General features: G+C 36.0%; 1 protein-coding gene across 1 annotated transcript; it reads right to left on the bottom strand.

The window, feature by feature from the left end:
• Nucleotides 1–315: 315 nt before the first annotated feature.
• On the bottom strand, nt 316–13,158 carry LOC119253817 (ATP-dependent zinc metalloprotease YME1L1-like). The gene is made up of 8 exons (XM_037521097.2): nt 12,962–13,158; nt 11,856–11,954; nt 9,598–9,707; nt 7,928–8,078; nt 7,521–7,604; nt 5,605–5,687; nt 1,321–1,411; nt 316–470 (listed from the first exon to the last, which is right to left on the bottom strand). Exons 2-8 carry the CDS (start codon nt 11,941–11,943, stop codon nt 331–333), a joined length of 747 nt encoding a protein of 248 aa, XP_037376994.1. The 5' UTR covers nt 11,944–11,954; nt 12,962–13,158; the 3' UTR covers nt 316–330.
• Nucleotides 13,159–14,828: the final 1,670 nt, after the last annotated feature.

Below are 14,828 nucleotides of genomic sequence, written 5' to 3'. Positions count from 1 at the left end.
TCAACTGGGTATTCCTTCTTCCTAGATGTACAAATACTACATACCATCAGGTCTGGAGACATTACATACTACAGAACTGACCAACACACAGAAAAAAACAGCTTTAGAGCTCAAACGCATCTAGCACTTCCATTCTTTTGACTATGTGGGGAAAGGACAGGTATGTTTAGACTCACACATTAAATTATCTGAAATCAGAACCCAGCAATGACTATTTCAGGTGATTATCAATCCATCAAGTAGCAAAGAAAAGGTAAGAAACCTCTTCCTCTAAAATTAAGAAAGCATGGTATTGTAGAAAAAGATACATTAACATACTAAAAAGATTTCTTATACGGCTGGCTCCCACGCCACAAACATCTCATCAAATTCTGATCCAGAAGCGTAATAAAAAGGAACATCAGCTTCTCCAGCCACAGCTCGGGCAAGAAGTGTCTTTCCTGTCCCTGGTGGTCCAACCAAAAGAATTCCTAAAAGATAAAGCAAACATGAATGGAGTTAAACAACAAAGAACACTGATAAGAACCTAGCAAAGGAACAATGGTTGATTGATAGTTTTGAGGCTGAAGGCAAATCAGTGACCAACCACTGCTTTGAAGCACAATAAAAATATTCGTCTCCATTAATGATTCACTTCTGAATCATCTCCATAATTAATTTTTCTGTATCATTTAAATACTGCTTACATAAAAGCCATAGACAAGACAGAATTTTGAAGGAAAGGAATATAAAATATTTAACATCAAATATGATAAAATGTAAGTTTTAAATAAATAAATAAATAAATCACAACAATAAAGTCATTTTGTTGAGTAATGGAAAAAAAATAGAAAAACCAAACTGAGAAACATTCTACACATTAACTAGTACTCTCAACACAAGTGCTAAGATCAAAAAAGACATCCGCCCCCCACCCCATTTACACAAGAGGATGAGGATTTATTTTTTTAAATTAAAGAAAAATCTAAATGTTGTGTGAAGGGAGCGTAATATCTACAATTTATTCTCAAATAGTTAAACACGTATGTAAATACATGTAAAGAAAGCAAATGAGCAAATGGAAGAAAATGTTTTTAAAAAGTCGAGTTTAAGAGTAAAGAGTATGAAGAGAAATCTCTATACCATTTTTGCAACTGAAATTTGAAATGAAAATAAAATTTTAAATTACAAAAAAACCCCAAAATTGTTCATTCAGAATGAATGTATATTTGTGAAACACAAATTAAGAGCTAAACCTCAATAAGTTGAATCTGATAAAAATTAAATTAGTAACACACAGAATTTTTAGATGTCAGTTTTGGTAAAAAGAAGATATCTTACCTTTTGGAAGTTTTCCTCCAAGTACAGTAAATTTTTGTGGATTTTTCAAGAATTCAACAACTTCTTGTAATTCTTGTTTAGCTTCCTCCACCTAAAGTGACACACCAAATAAATTAATAATGATTATATTACTGAGGCATCCTTTTTTGACAAGATACACTTAACAGGAAACTAATTTGGGCTTTCTATTTGTTTTAGTGAAAGTAGTATACAAAAAAGCCCTCTGACAGATACAACCAGAGAGGATTTTCTCCTGATCCTTAATGCTAATTATCTAATCTCCTTATATATCCCAACAAAATCCATTTTCACTTCTTACATTTTCAAGAAATAATACTTTACTTCCTCTGGTTAACAAGGATGATGTTCAAACTGTTAGTACAATCTGTCAGTGGCATTTGATATAAACAGAAGGAGTCATCTAGTAACTTTCAAATCCAGACATTTTTTGTACCTGGTTAAAAACTGCAAGGGCATTTGAGTGGATTTATAATGTCTTTTCTTTTTTTTAAAATTTATTTATTTATGCAACAAGAGCTGGGGCACAGGCCAGAGATGGGGCGCTGAGAGGATTCACCAGAGACAGAGTGGGGAACAGAACAGGCAGACTGACTGAAATACAAAATACAAAATCACAAAAATTTGCTGCTGAGGGGAGCAGCAGGCAAGACAGGATAGGTCTGCTGTGCCATGTGGGTCACTTCCAATAGCCAGGAATCGAACTAGTGTAGTTGCGGATAGCTTCACAGTGCTGACGCTTAACCCCTTGTGCCACCAGGATTTGTAATATCTTAATGAGAAAGAAGTGTGTGGTTAACATTAATTTGTGGTTAATTATGGGTTGTTTTCATTTTAAAGACTCATTACTAGATTATAAGCCATTCATTTCTTAATAAATGCCAAAAAAACTGACTAAAATTAAGCCATGGTGAACTGATATTATTTTATAAATGGCTGTGACAAAAAGTTTAGAAGATTTAACCTCCAAAAACAAAACATGCAGACTTGAGATCCACAGCAAGAATAAACTCTAATCTCGCCAACAAAGATGGCAAGCAGGACATGAGGTCAATTTTTAAAACTTGGATAGGTTCAAGAAAATTGCTTATAGAAATGGTGTGCAATTTTCCTAGTTAGCATACAACCAGAAGTCACAAATATAAATACCTTTTCCAGAAAAATACCAGAAATAGGTGCCTACAGTGAGAGTATGATGACAACATGCTGAACTGAAAAGCATCAGTCCACTGAAGGTTAACACCATGACTGCTCTACCAGGGAATAGAGACCCAGTTTCCAGCCTTTAATTTTTCAAGCAAACAAACCACTTTTTGTGAAATTTTCCAGTTTAAAAATGTTGCCCACCAATTTAAATTAAAAATGTGTTTGTATATATACTGATTTACATTTATTTTCAATTATACTGGACAAACACTACATTTGCAATCAATTTGCAACCTCTCACTAGACTACTTTAAAAGGCTCTCAGTGAGAAAAAAGACCTCAAGTATTTTGGGCAGGGTTAAAAAGAAACTCCCTGGGAAGAAATGTACTAAGATATAAAAACACAAGTTTCAGCAAAAGGACGTTCTGAAAATCCAGTTAAACTCAGGATCATCTGAGAGTCCTAGCACATCTCCTAGGACTATTTTCATGAACATACAGCTGAACAAGCAGGTTTTTTGTTAGGCTACGAATAATCTTTAAAAGTTATTCAGATTAAATTACTGAAGTTCACTCAAATGTTTATAAAGTTAATGGTTAAAAGCAAACCTGTCTACTTCTAGGCCTAGGAGTGTGTAACTGCTCCCCAAGATATGTGTACAAGAATACTCAAAGTAGCACCACTTGAACCAAAACTAAAAACAACTCAATTTTATATTTTTTTAAGCATATGCAGTATTATGACATTCACAGAATTCTATGCAATGAGGACAAATGAATTACTCTTCCACGTAACAATATGAATAGATCTCATAATCATTGTGCTGTTAAAAGAAGCCACACATACCAGCCATGTTACCATTTAAGTAAAATTTAAGAACAGGCCAAATGAATGCATGATACTAGACAGAACAATGATTATAGTTGGGGTGAGAACAGATAATAACTAGAAAGAAACACTAGGAAGGTTGTGGTAATATTCTCTCTCTTGACCTGGGTGACAAGTGTTTATTGTGTATTTATTAAGGTATACACTTACAATTTGTGCTTTGTTGTGTGAATTTTAAGCTTCAATGAAATGCATGCTTAAAAAATAGTTGATTGGATTCTTAAAATATATATGTTGATTGGATTCTTAAAATATATATATACACACACACATACTTTTTTAAAGAGTTATTTATTTATACAAGAACCAGGATACAGGCCAGATGTGCAGGAAGGTGAGAGGATTCACCAGAAACAGAGCGGGAACAGAACAGGCAGACTAACTGAAATACACAGGTGAGGGGAGCAGTGGTCAAGACAGGAGAGGTCTGCCGCACCATGTGGGTTGTTCTGCGGCCGGCGGGGATCAAACCAGCACTGCAGAGGCTGCGGATAGCTTCCCAGTGCTGCGCTCAACTGCCTGCACCACCAGGGAGATGGCTAAAATGTATATTTTTTATTTATTTATTTTTTTTTAAGAGATTTCAAAATATTTTTTTTTTTTTTTTTTTATAAATTTTATTGTTATATTCCCCATACAATTGCAGCCCCCCATTCTGACCCCAATCCCTCCCCTCCCGCCCCGCCCCCCTAAAAGTGTCTCTGGTTCATAGTTTTTGTTGATTTTGATTTTCACTTTCTTATAGTTATTTATAAATGTATATTTTTTAGATTCAAAGTATCCATATACTAAAAGAAGACCAAACTACATTTGATTAAGGTAACAGATAACTTTAAACTACAGGAAAAAAGGAAAAGAGATTAAATATCTGCAACTCAAATTATTTTCTCTCCCCAACTTCTGTGGTAAGAGAACTCAAGCTAGGAATACGACAACTATGGAAGAAAACAGGGTTAAGAGGCTCAAGGCAGGGCCTCCCCGGTGGCACAGCGGTTGAGCGCTGAGCTGCGAAGCTGCCTGCGGCCTCTGCGGCGCCGGTTCGATCCCCGGCTGCTCCCCGGCCACCGGAGGAGGGTCCCACATGGCGCGCAGACCTCTCCTGCCGCCCGCTGCTCCCCTCAGCAGTGTACTTCGGTCCTTCTGCCTGCTCTGCTCCCCGCTCTGGCTCTGGTGAATTCTCTCGCCCTCCCCTGCTTCTGACTGTACCCAGTGCATGTATAAACAAACAAACAAATAAATAAAATATGCCTCTATTAAAAAAAAAATTTAAAAAAAAAAAAAGAGGCTCAAGGCAGTGAAAAACCGCCCTTATGAGTATTTTTATGGTAGTGATGTTCAACATCACTAATCAGCAGGAAAATGTAAATCAAAGAAAGAGATAATCACCTCATACGTACTAGAATAAAAAAGACCAATGTCCTACAATTCAGTTCTGAAACTAACTGGAGATAGCATCAGATCCCACAGGCTAAGGGCTGAGTGAGTTCCATAAGACCATCCTCAATCCCACCCCACAGTCATCAGAAGCCAGTCCTAAATCCTGTGTTTCCAACCAACTGGTTATAAAATGAAGGTTCCCACAACCATTTCTCGTGTTTGATTAGTTTGCTAAAGTCGCTCACTGAACTCAGGAAAAGAAATTCCTAGGTTATTGCTTACTTATAAAGGTGTAATTTAGAACCAATCAGAGATGCACAGGGCAAAGTATGAGGGAAGCCATGCGTAACTCCCATGCCCACTCTCTTCGGGCATTCTCCTTTACTCTCCCAGCTCTTCCAAATGTTCCTTGAAATCCACAAAAAGCTCCTTGAAATCCACACTATTGGGCTTTCTTATGAATGTGAATAATTATTAACTCCATTTCTAGGCCCTCACCTCTCTCTAGAAGAAAATTCCAAACTTTTAACTTTTGGTGACCAGCCTCCATCCTGAAGCTAGCCAGGAGTACCATAAAGACAACAGAGTAAAAGAAAAGATGCTCTTATGACCCAGGAAATTCCAAAAGATTTAGAAGTTCTGTGTCAGGAACAGGGGTCCGAGGGTAAATATGAGAACAAAAGATGACCTTAGAACTCTTAACATTTAGGATATTACCAGGGTTTTAGCAGCTCTGTGCCAAGAAGCAGAGGCATAAACCAACATGTTTTCTCAATTTCCTATTTTTTAAATCAAATATTGACCATATACCATTTGATATGTCTGAAAAGTTCAAGGTAAACTTTTTAACTTACTCCTTTAACATGTTCAAAGGTGACATTTTTCATTTGGATAGGATCTACTGCAGAATCAAGTCCTGTTGTTGTCCGGAAGCGTACTAAGGGGAAGAAACGAAATGTGTATTTTAGACAGAACATAAAATTCCAACCATATTATTTTTCAAACAAGAAAGTCTAGAAAAATTAAATATCTAAGTTGACATATATTATAACACAGTGAGAAGCAGAAATTAGGTCTTCTGGATTTGTAGACTATGACCAAAAAATAAATTATTCATAGGGACCTCCCCTGTGGTGCAAGGGGTTAAGTCGCAACCGATGAAGCTATCCGCAGCCACTGCAGCACAAGTTTGATCCACGGCCAGGGAGGTACCCACATGGCGCAGCAGACCTCTCCTGTCTGCCTGTTGCTCCCCTCAGCAGTGTATTTCAGTCAGTCTGCCTGTTCTGCTCCCCACTCTGTCTCTGGTGAGTCCTCTCACCCCCACCCCCCACACCTCTGGCCTACACCTCAGTTCTTGTATTCATAAATAAATAAATCTTTAAAAAAATAAAAAATAAATTATTCATATTCAAATGACAACTTTGTAATTTCCAATTAAAACTAGGAATTATTTTCCTTTCCTCCCTGTAAAATCTATTAACTGAAAATATTAAACCAACAGTTCTCGGCAGATCTTGTCTTTTAAGACTGCCCATCTGTGTCTATGTAGGAGTCTCTCCTTTTTCTCTTTTCCTCTTTTCCTTGCTGAGGAAGGAAAAAAAACAACAGTTCTCAATCTCCAGTGAACATAAAATTGCTTGAAAATGTGTTAAGGTTCACAGACCACAGCCCAACACTTCTGACTTGTAGATTTAAGAAAGGGTCCAGAAAAGTCTTATTTTTAACAATCACCCTCTATTAACCTGATACAGCTAGTCTGGGATCTAGTCTTTGAAATACATTGCCTTAAGACAAACATAAAAAACTAGCAAAACCATTAAAAAATGAAAGGGGAAACAGATTATTTCACTTTTCATGTAGCTGCCTTCTTCTAACAACTGTTATTATTTGGCCACAGAAGATGTATCAGTAACAACACAATTAAGTGTAAGAAAAATGTAAAAGCTTGGTAAGAAAAATATTTGACATGAATTATGGGCAACTATTACAAAGCCCTCCCCTTTTAGCAAGATTCCACAGTAGACATATAAATGATTAAACTAAGCAATTTCTAATCTCAGAAGAAGCCAAAAATATCATCTTTAAGACAAACTAAAATTGAAAAACAAAAGTGATTAAGCAAAAATATAGTTAACTAGAACTTCTTAACATACCAAGAGCATAAAAGTTGAGAGTAAATTTAAAGCAGTTAATTTCAGAATAGATAAAAAATAGTTTAGTGTAGACTTAAACGACATTATGATTGTATTCTGGGATGGCAAAATAAGACATATTGACTCATTTAAAGTTATCTTTAAATAAATTTTTATCTTTGAAACAGCTATTTCACTTTATATTGCTATTATAAATTCCTATGCATTTAAAAAAATTTTATAGCTAGATATGTATCATTTTATAAAAATCTAGTAAAACTAACCACTACTAGAACATTTTTACTCTAACATAATCCTTGGAACGCTAACAAAATATTAATATTTCAACAAAACAAGTAAAACTTGAATTTCTACAGTGTTAAAAAAAAATTTTTTTAAATACATAAAACAATGTTAAAGTAATACGACAAGGCAGATGGTACATAATCCTAATAGACTGATGTGATCCCAAAGTCACCCATTCTGAGAAGTCTTGATTTAGGAATGAAAGGACTAGATTTTGGAATGATAAACATTAATGTTTTCTTTCTCTAAGTTCTACGCAGACTGACTATGAAATAGAAACATTTAAAGATTTTTTTTAAATTAGTAAGTGAGATAAATAGAGTATTTACCAGATAAAAATGGGTTTTTTAAGAGTCCATAAATACCAAGCAGCAACAGAACAAAGAGAATCATCCGAGTTCGCCTTAGAGAATCTGGAGAAAGAAAAGACAACTCGATGAAATGCAATTATTAGGTTACTGACGGCAGTGATAGTTTATCACATGTACTTTTGTAACTTGCATTCTTTTGTATAATAGCCATGCTTTCCTTTCTGCACGGTTACCAAAAACTTCATGAAACCACTCACAGATCTGCCCTCTGGTTTCTCGGCAGCTTAAGTTACAAATATAGAAGCATATAACCCATGGCAAGTTAGATAACTCTTAGGAAAGTTACTTAACCACTTAAAAGAGTTAGAACTATGACTTCCTTTCAAAACAGTCCTCTCAAAATGGATGGTGTCAAATCAACTTACCATTGGTCTTTTGTGTCAGTGCCTGAGCTTTTAGAAAACCCTCTGCAAAACCAGTTTTAAATGCATCTTGGTGAGCTTCAGGTATGTTTTTGGTTTTCATGAGCTTGTCCAAATTCTCAACATCTGATCCTCTGTCCCGTAAAAGAAATCCCTACATAAGAAAACAATATATCAGTATTGGTTACTTTATATCTAATGACACTCCTTAGAAATAGCGTTATTCACAAAAAATTTATTAAAATTCTAAAAATAAAAGATTTTTTTTGTCAATATGAGTAATTGGATTAAGTCCCAACAATAAACCTGGAGACTAACAGTGGACCCTATTTGTATATCAATCATTAATTATAAAGAAACTCTGTAATAACACTATTTTGATAATAGCTAATAGGTCAAATGTTGACTTAGGATTCTAATGGCTTCATGTTCATACTCCTTTACCTCTGCTAGAAGGAAAACCTCAGTAATATAATAAATGTTCACTGACAAATCTCATATATTTGGCATAACTAATGATCTGAAAGTTTTAGGCTATTGCAGAGAGATATGTAAATTACTTAATTTTTTAAATTGTGTGGATAGGTGTGGTAGTAAAATATATGTTACCTAAGGAAGTCAAGAAAGGCCTTAAAGAGAATGGGATAGTTAACTAAACCACAGGGAAAAAAGGGCACAAACAATATGACAGAGGAGTCAAGAATAGCTTCAGTGTTTGAGAATGGCAAACAATCTTGTGTGACAGGACTTTAAAATAATATAAAAAGGAGAGCAAGGTACAGCCAGGAAGCACATTAAAAGATGAGACTAGAAAATGGTAGGCAGAGGTCAAATGATAAAATGCTGTGTACCATGGCAGAAGATGACAATAAAACAATGGAGTACAATTATTACAGTAAAAGACTTTAGACACACTGGTGGGAGGCAGTGTAGAGAATAGACTTGGGCCTCCCTGGTGGCATAGGGGCTAAAGACAGTGCTGTGAAGCTCTCCCCAGCCACTACAGCACGAGTTCGATCCCCCACCAGCCAGGAAGCTACCCACATGGTGTGGCTGATGTCTCCCACCTCCCTGCTGTTCCCCTCAGCTGTGTATTTCAGGCAATCTGCCTGTTCTGCTCCCCACTCTGTCTCTGGTGAGTCCTCTCACTCACCCCCACCCACACCTCTGTTCTATACCCCAGTTCTGGTATGCATAAAGAAATAAATCTTAAAAAAGGGAATAGACTCAAGGTAGCAAAACAAAAGGCAAGGATACTAAATAAGGGTTTATGAGTATAATCTAGGTAAGAAATAGTCATATTCTATCTGTGCAGTGGAACTAGTAATAAAGAAAAAGATTTAAGATACTATTTAAGAGGCTGGATCAACAAGACTTTAGTGATTAATGGATGTGGCAAATGAAAGATGAACACAGCTGATCACACCAGGTTTCTACCCTATGTAGAGGCTACTGATTAACACAGATAACATGTATGTAGGTGTAGGTTGGGTAAAAAAATCAAAGGAAGATGTCTAATAGGCAAGTGAAGAGACAGGTTTGGCACTCAGAAGAGTTATAGATATAATGACCACAGAGATTATTAATCTTTAGTAAGTGGGAAATTAAACATGGAGATTCTTATTTTAATAACTTGAAAATTGCTTATTTGAGGGGGGGAAAGGTCTAATTACCTTCACAAATGATGGTGCTATATGCTGTGTTTCTGCTAACCTTTCAGAAGTGGATTGTAGACGTCGTGTCCTTGATTTCAAGGTTTTAAAACCTCGAGACTGTATGAAAACTGAATAAAACAGTATCATATTTAGATCTCTTAAGTTTTTACAAGGAAAAAAAATGCTGAAGATTCAAAGGTCTGACATCATATCCATATACCCTAGATTATCTTATTTTTAACCCAGTTATTTCCTATTACTAGAATAATGCAGTGGTTATAATTCTTGTACACATAGTTAATTCTTAGAATCTCTCATAATTCCTAAAAGTAAAATTTTAAGCTTTAAACTGTTTAACACTAAGAAACTCCCCTCTAAATTGTTATTTATACCATGAATTTATACACCCACCAATGAATTATCCACACTTTATGCAACAATGAATAGTATAAATATAAATCCTTTAAACTTGTACAAATCTAATACACAAAATGTTATAATTTAACTCCATTCTTTTTTTTCTTTGTATATACATTGTTCAGAATCACCAAATTACTGCTGGACCAACACAGTACACAATTAGCTCTTTTTTCTCATGTTAAGGAGATCCTAATATTCATAGGTATCCATAGGAACTTTAAAGTTTCTTCCTAAGAGTTTCAATTTTGTTTTTTAAGATTTATTTTTATTTATTTATGCATACAAGAATTGGCATATAGGCCAGAGGAGGCGGGGGTGGGTGGGTGAGACGATTCACCAGAGACAGAGTGGGGAGCAGAATAGGCAGAGCTACTGAAATAAACTGCTGAGGGGAGCAGTGGGTGAGACAGAAGAGGTCTGCCTCACCATGTAGGTTAGCTCTCTGGCCAGGCATGGAACTCATGCTGCTGTGGCTGGAGATAACTTGATAATGCTGAGACTTACCCCCTGCATTATCAGGGAGGCCCTTCTTCCTAAGAGCTCTTAGGAATTTGGAATAAAAATATATCACAGGCACCTCCCTGGTGGCACAAGGGGTTAAGACGCAACCTATGAAGCTATGCGCAGCCACTGCAGCATGAGTTCGATCCCTGGCCAGGGAGCTACCCACATGGTGCAGCAGACCTCTCCTGACTTACCCACTGCTCCCCTCAGCAGTGTACTTCAGTCAATCTGCCTGTTCTGTTCCCTACTCTGTCTCTGCTGAATCCTCTCACCCTCCACACCTCTGGCCTGTACCCCAGCTCTTGTATGCATAAATAAATAGATTTAAAAAATATATATCACATAACCTTTTATCATACAATAAACTAACATTACTTTATTCCCTAATCAATTAACATGCTTAAAAGGGATCTTTAAATTCCCATATATTCAGGGAATTTAGCTATGTTCTTTAGTTGACTTCAGTCTTATTACATGATCAGAAAAAGATCTGAGTCACAACATTAAGAAAATTTACTAATACATGCTCAATTTTTATGTTTTACATAAATATTTAAAAACAGATCATCCTTCAGTAGTATTGTCTTCTGCAGTAACCATTTCATTAGAGGATTTCTTCAGAGGCACTGAGCTGCACACCATTTTGCTCAACTTGGTGCCTGTCACACTACTTGTTTTTCTCAAATATGTGAGATTCCCGCTATTTGCATTTTAAAGAAGAGTATTACCAAGGTGGTACATGTATTTCAACATCAAAATAAGGACTTATGGTGACTGAAAATACCTTCAGTGTTTGATCTAAGACCAAAATAATTGATACACTGTCCTATTTCTCTTTAATATCAATACTCAAACAAGGAGTCTGCAGAGACAGACTCCTCCCAAAATGTATTCATGCATGCACACACACATATATACACAGGTACACATCTTATTATAAAGGTGCTTTTACCAACTGTAGCCTGAAAATTAGAAACCATATCATCCTGTGTTTGGTCTACTTCTGACAATCTTTCCACTGTTTACTCTCTCAACCACCTGAGAGCCTGTTATTGACTTGGAATTTTCCTAAGTTTTAATGGAAATAGTACACATCTCTTTCATGTCATTCTACTCCATGAAGATAAGTAATGCCTGTTTTTTCAATTTAAAACTAATCACTATCACCTAACACCTATCATTAGTGCCTGGTATTAAATAAATATGAAGATATATTTGATTTTGTTATCAATTTAATGTCATCTACATTACAATTTATAGAAAGCAGTCAAAATTTCTGATCCATTGAAAAAGAAAATTCAAACTATATTAAACCTTTCTTTTTCTTTCAAAATACAATTGTTGCTTCTTACCTGGCCAGTCCTGAAGAGCTGAAGAAATGCTTTTAATATTTCTTGAATTTTGCCTATATAAGCAAGAAGATCGTAAAGTACCAAACATGTCTAAGTAACCTGGAAAGAAATTGAAAAAAGTAAATACTCTAATTGCCAAACTAAAAATCAAAACAAAACAAAGTCTTCTGAAGTGAAATAATTTTACTAAGTATTAGAAAAACCAAAGTATATTTTGCCTTTTATTTGTCCATCTATGACTCCACTTTTATAAATATCTAAAAGCAGGTCTTCCTGGTGGCGCAGATGTTTGAGTGCAGCGCTGTGAAGCTGCCCACAGCCTCTGCAGTGCCGGTTCGCGGAGATGCCCACATGGCGTAGCAGACCTCTCCTGTCTCGCCCGCTGCTCTCCTCAGCAGTGTATTTCAGTCAGTCTGCCTGTGTTCTGTTCCCCACTCTGCCTCTGGTGAATCTTCTCACCCCCCGCATCTCTGGCCTGTACCCCAGCTCTTGAATGCATAAATAAATAAATCTTCAAAAAATATATCATCCAAAGAGAAACTCATGAAGCTGACATCCTTTTCAACACACTGCCCACTTATTATAATACCAGACTGTTACAAGTCAAAGAAGAAAACAGGTGGGTGTTTTGTAAAAGAAAGGATCATGACTGGTTCTTAACTGTATCATCAGAAATCAGTAATCCAGCAAATGTTTGTCACCTTACAAGCCAAACCTGTTCCTGGAACAGAAAAAGGAACCTTGTGGAAGACTAGTGATTTGTTGATATTAAATTTTATTAAGAAAAATCTAAATAAAATCTATAGTTCAGTTTAAAATACTGTGCTGATGTTTTATCTTGGTTTTGGTAATTGTATCATGGTTATGTAAGTAGTCAGTATTAGCAGGAGTCAGGTGAAGGATATATAGGAACTCTGTATAATCTTTGCAACTTTCTGTAACTCTAACTTATTCCAACATGAAAAGTTACCCAAAGCGGAGAAGGAACAGCTCAGGAAAGAATTTGGCACGTACATTCTGAAAGTTAATAAATTGCACCTTTTATAATTCATTATTAACAGTACTAAAATGGTTAATTTTACTTGGAACAAAAAATATTAACTTACCATATTTATTTTCAAAGAAGGACTGTGCAGAGATGTGAGAAGTATGCCAATGGGAAGAAACTTTTTTGTCTTTACAAAATCCAGGAAGTAGACTGTCTACCAGTTGATCAATCTGTCCAATTTTCAGTTCAGATAATCCAAGGTCCCTCAAATTAAGTACAGACTGTAAAAGATTAAGTCAACCAAATAAGCATTAATATTATCAAGACTTATCAATCATATGAGGTTTGACTAAAGTTAAAAAATTCTATTTCCAATGTTATCACCAGTTCATAGAGCTTTATAACTTCCTCCAATGCCTAATACCCAGATACAACAGCTTATTTGATAAAGAAAAGGTATGCCGTGTTACCACAGGACATCTTACTCCTCTGGCCTCATTGCTGAGATCCCTCTATGAACAGAGAAGTTCTACAGTTACCCACATCTAACTTTTAAAAAGGAGGGGAACATAAACAAAGTCAAAATGTGTGAAAACTGGGGAGAAAATACACTCATCTTTAAACAGTTCTAAAGTAATTACAAATAGGATAGTGAGCTATTTTCTTATCCACACGAGCTGACAAGGAGATATTAAAGACAGAAAATATTTATATCAGCTAAAAGCTCAAGTAAAAAGAACCAAAGTAAACAGAACAAGTGTCAGTTTCTTATGATGGATGTAAAGTTAGAGCCAGAAATCACATAGCTCTGGATTGATGCTGAGGGCCATGTAACTTATCAGCTATGTCATAAGTCACTCATAGTCTTAAAATTCATTACCTCATTAGTGAAGTGACTATGAAATATGCCCTGACTATTTCACAACAAGATAGTGTGTCTCAAAGAAAAAGATCATGCCTTTGTTCATCTAAGTATCTTAACATAAAAGCATGACAGAATAGTTAAAAGTGCCTCTTAAGCTACTAAAGACAATACAATACAAAGGATATTGTAATTAAAACAGAAGTACAATACTTAAGAGCTACTATTCAAGTTACTATTTAAAATGGGAAATCAAAAATTCTTATTTATATACTTAGACATTAAAAGGAAAATGAAGTTTCTTCACTAAGAGAATAATTTTTCCTACTTACTGCGTGTCAGATACTAGGAACATAAAGAGACACAAAGTACATGTAAACAACATGGTAACTATTATTTTTATAGAGTAATACTTGAAAAAGTGGTGTGAGAACACAGGACACACAAAGTGTCACTGAAGTCTTCTAATATACAAAATGAGAGGGAGGAGGTTGTGGGGAAGGGAGCAAACAGAGTCACCAAAAGGCCAAGAATATTTGAAACGTAGTAAAAAGTTTAGTGTTGGAAGAAGAGATTAGAAAGTGGGCCATGGTCAAATTATGCAGAGTCTTGTTTAATGTGGTTAGCTTTGTTTTGTAGGAAGAACACAGACAAATAAGACACACTGGATGAGAGTAGGTTCATGGAACAAGAGGAAAATGGTATCAGCCTGAACTAAGCCTTGCTAAGGATGGAAATAACAAATCATAGCCTACAGACATTTCAAGAAACCAAGAGTATAGTGATCGAGAGGGAAAAGGGTTTTCTGGATGGATGTACTGGTTATCAATTTGTTTTCCAGAGTCACTCTTCATAATTTTTTTTAAGATTTGTTTTATTTATTTATGCATATAAGAACTGGTATGTAGGCCAGAGTTGTGGGGGAGAGGGGAGAGGAGAGGATTCACCATAGACAGAGTGGGGAGCAGAACAGGCGGATCTACTGAAATACCCTGCTAAGGAGAGCAGCAGGTGAGACAGGAGAGGTCAGCTGAGCCTTGTGGGTTAGCTCCCTGGCAGGGGATGGAACTCATGCCGCAGTGGCTGGCAATAGCTTCATAGTGCTGAGACTTTAACCTCTGTG

This window comes from Talpa occidentalis, unplaced genomic scaffold (genome assembly GCF_014898055.3).
Source record: "Talpa occidentalis isolate TD23 unplaced genomic scaffold, MPIMG_talOcc4v2.1 talOcc4.2012, whole genome shotgun sequence".
NCBI classification, from domain to species: Eukaryota; Metazoa; Chordata; class Mammalia; order Eulipotyphla; family Talpidae; genus Talpa; species Talpa occidentalis.
This window is presented reverse-complemented; position numbering and strand designations above follow the sequence as displayed.

What these genes read in the sequence shown, in the direction of transcription:
- LOC119253817 (XM_037521097.2), bottom strand. Translation starts at nt 11,943, where the DNA reads ATGTTTGGTACTTTACGATCTTCTTGCTTATATAGGCAAAATTCAAGA. An exon ending in TAGCACCATCATTTGTGAAG is followed by an intron (nt 8,079 to 9,597) that starts GTAATTAGACCT and finishes TTTCTTATGTAG; the next exon opens with GGATTTCTTTTACGGGACAG. An exon ending in CCTTTGAACATGTTAAAGGA is followed by an intron (nt 1,412 to 5,604) that starts GTAAGTTAAAAA and finishes GTGTCACTTTAG; the next exon opens with GTGGAGGAAGCTAAACAAGA.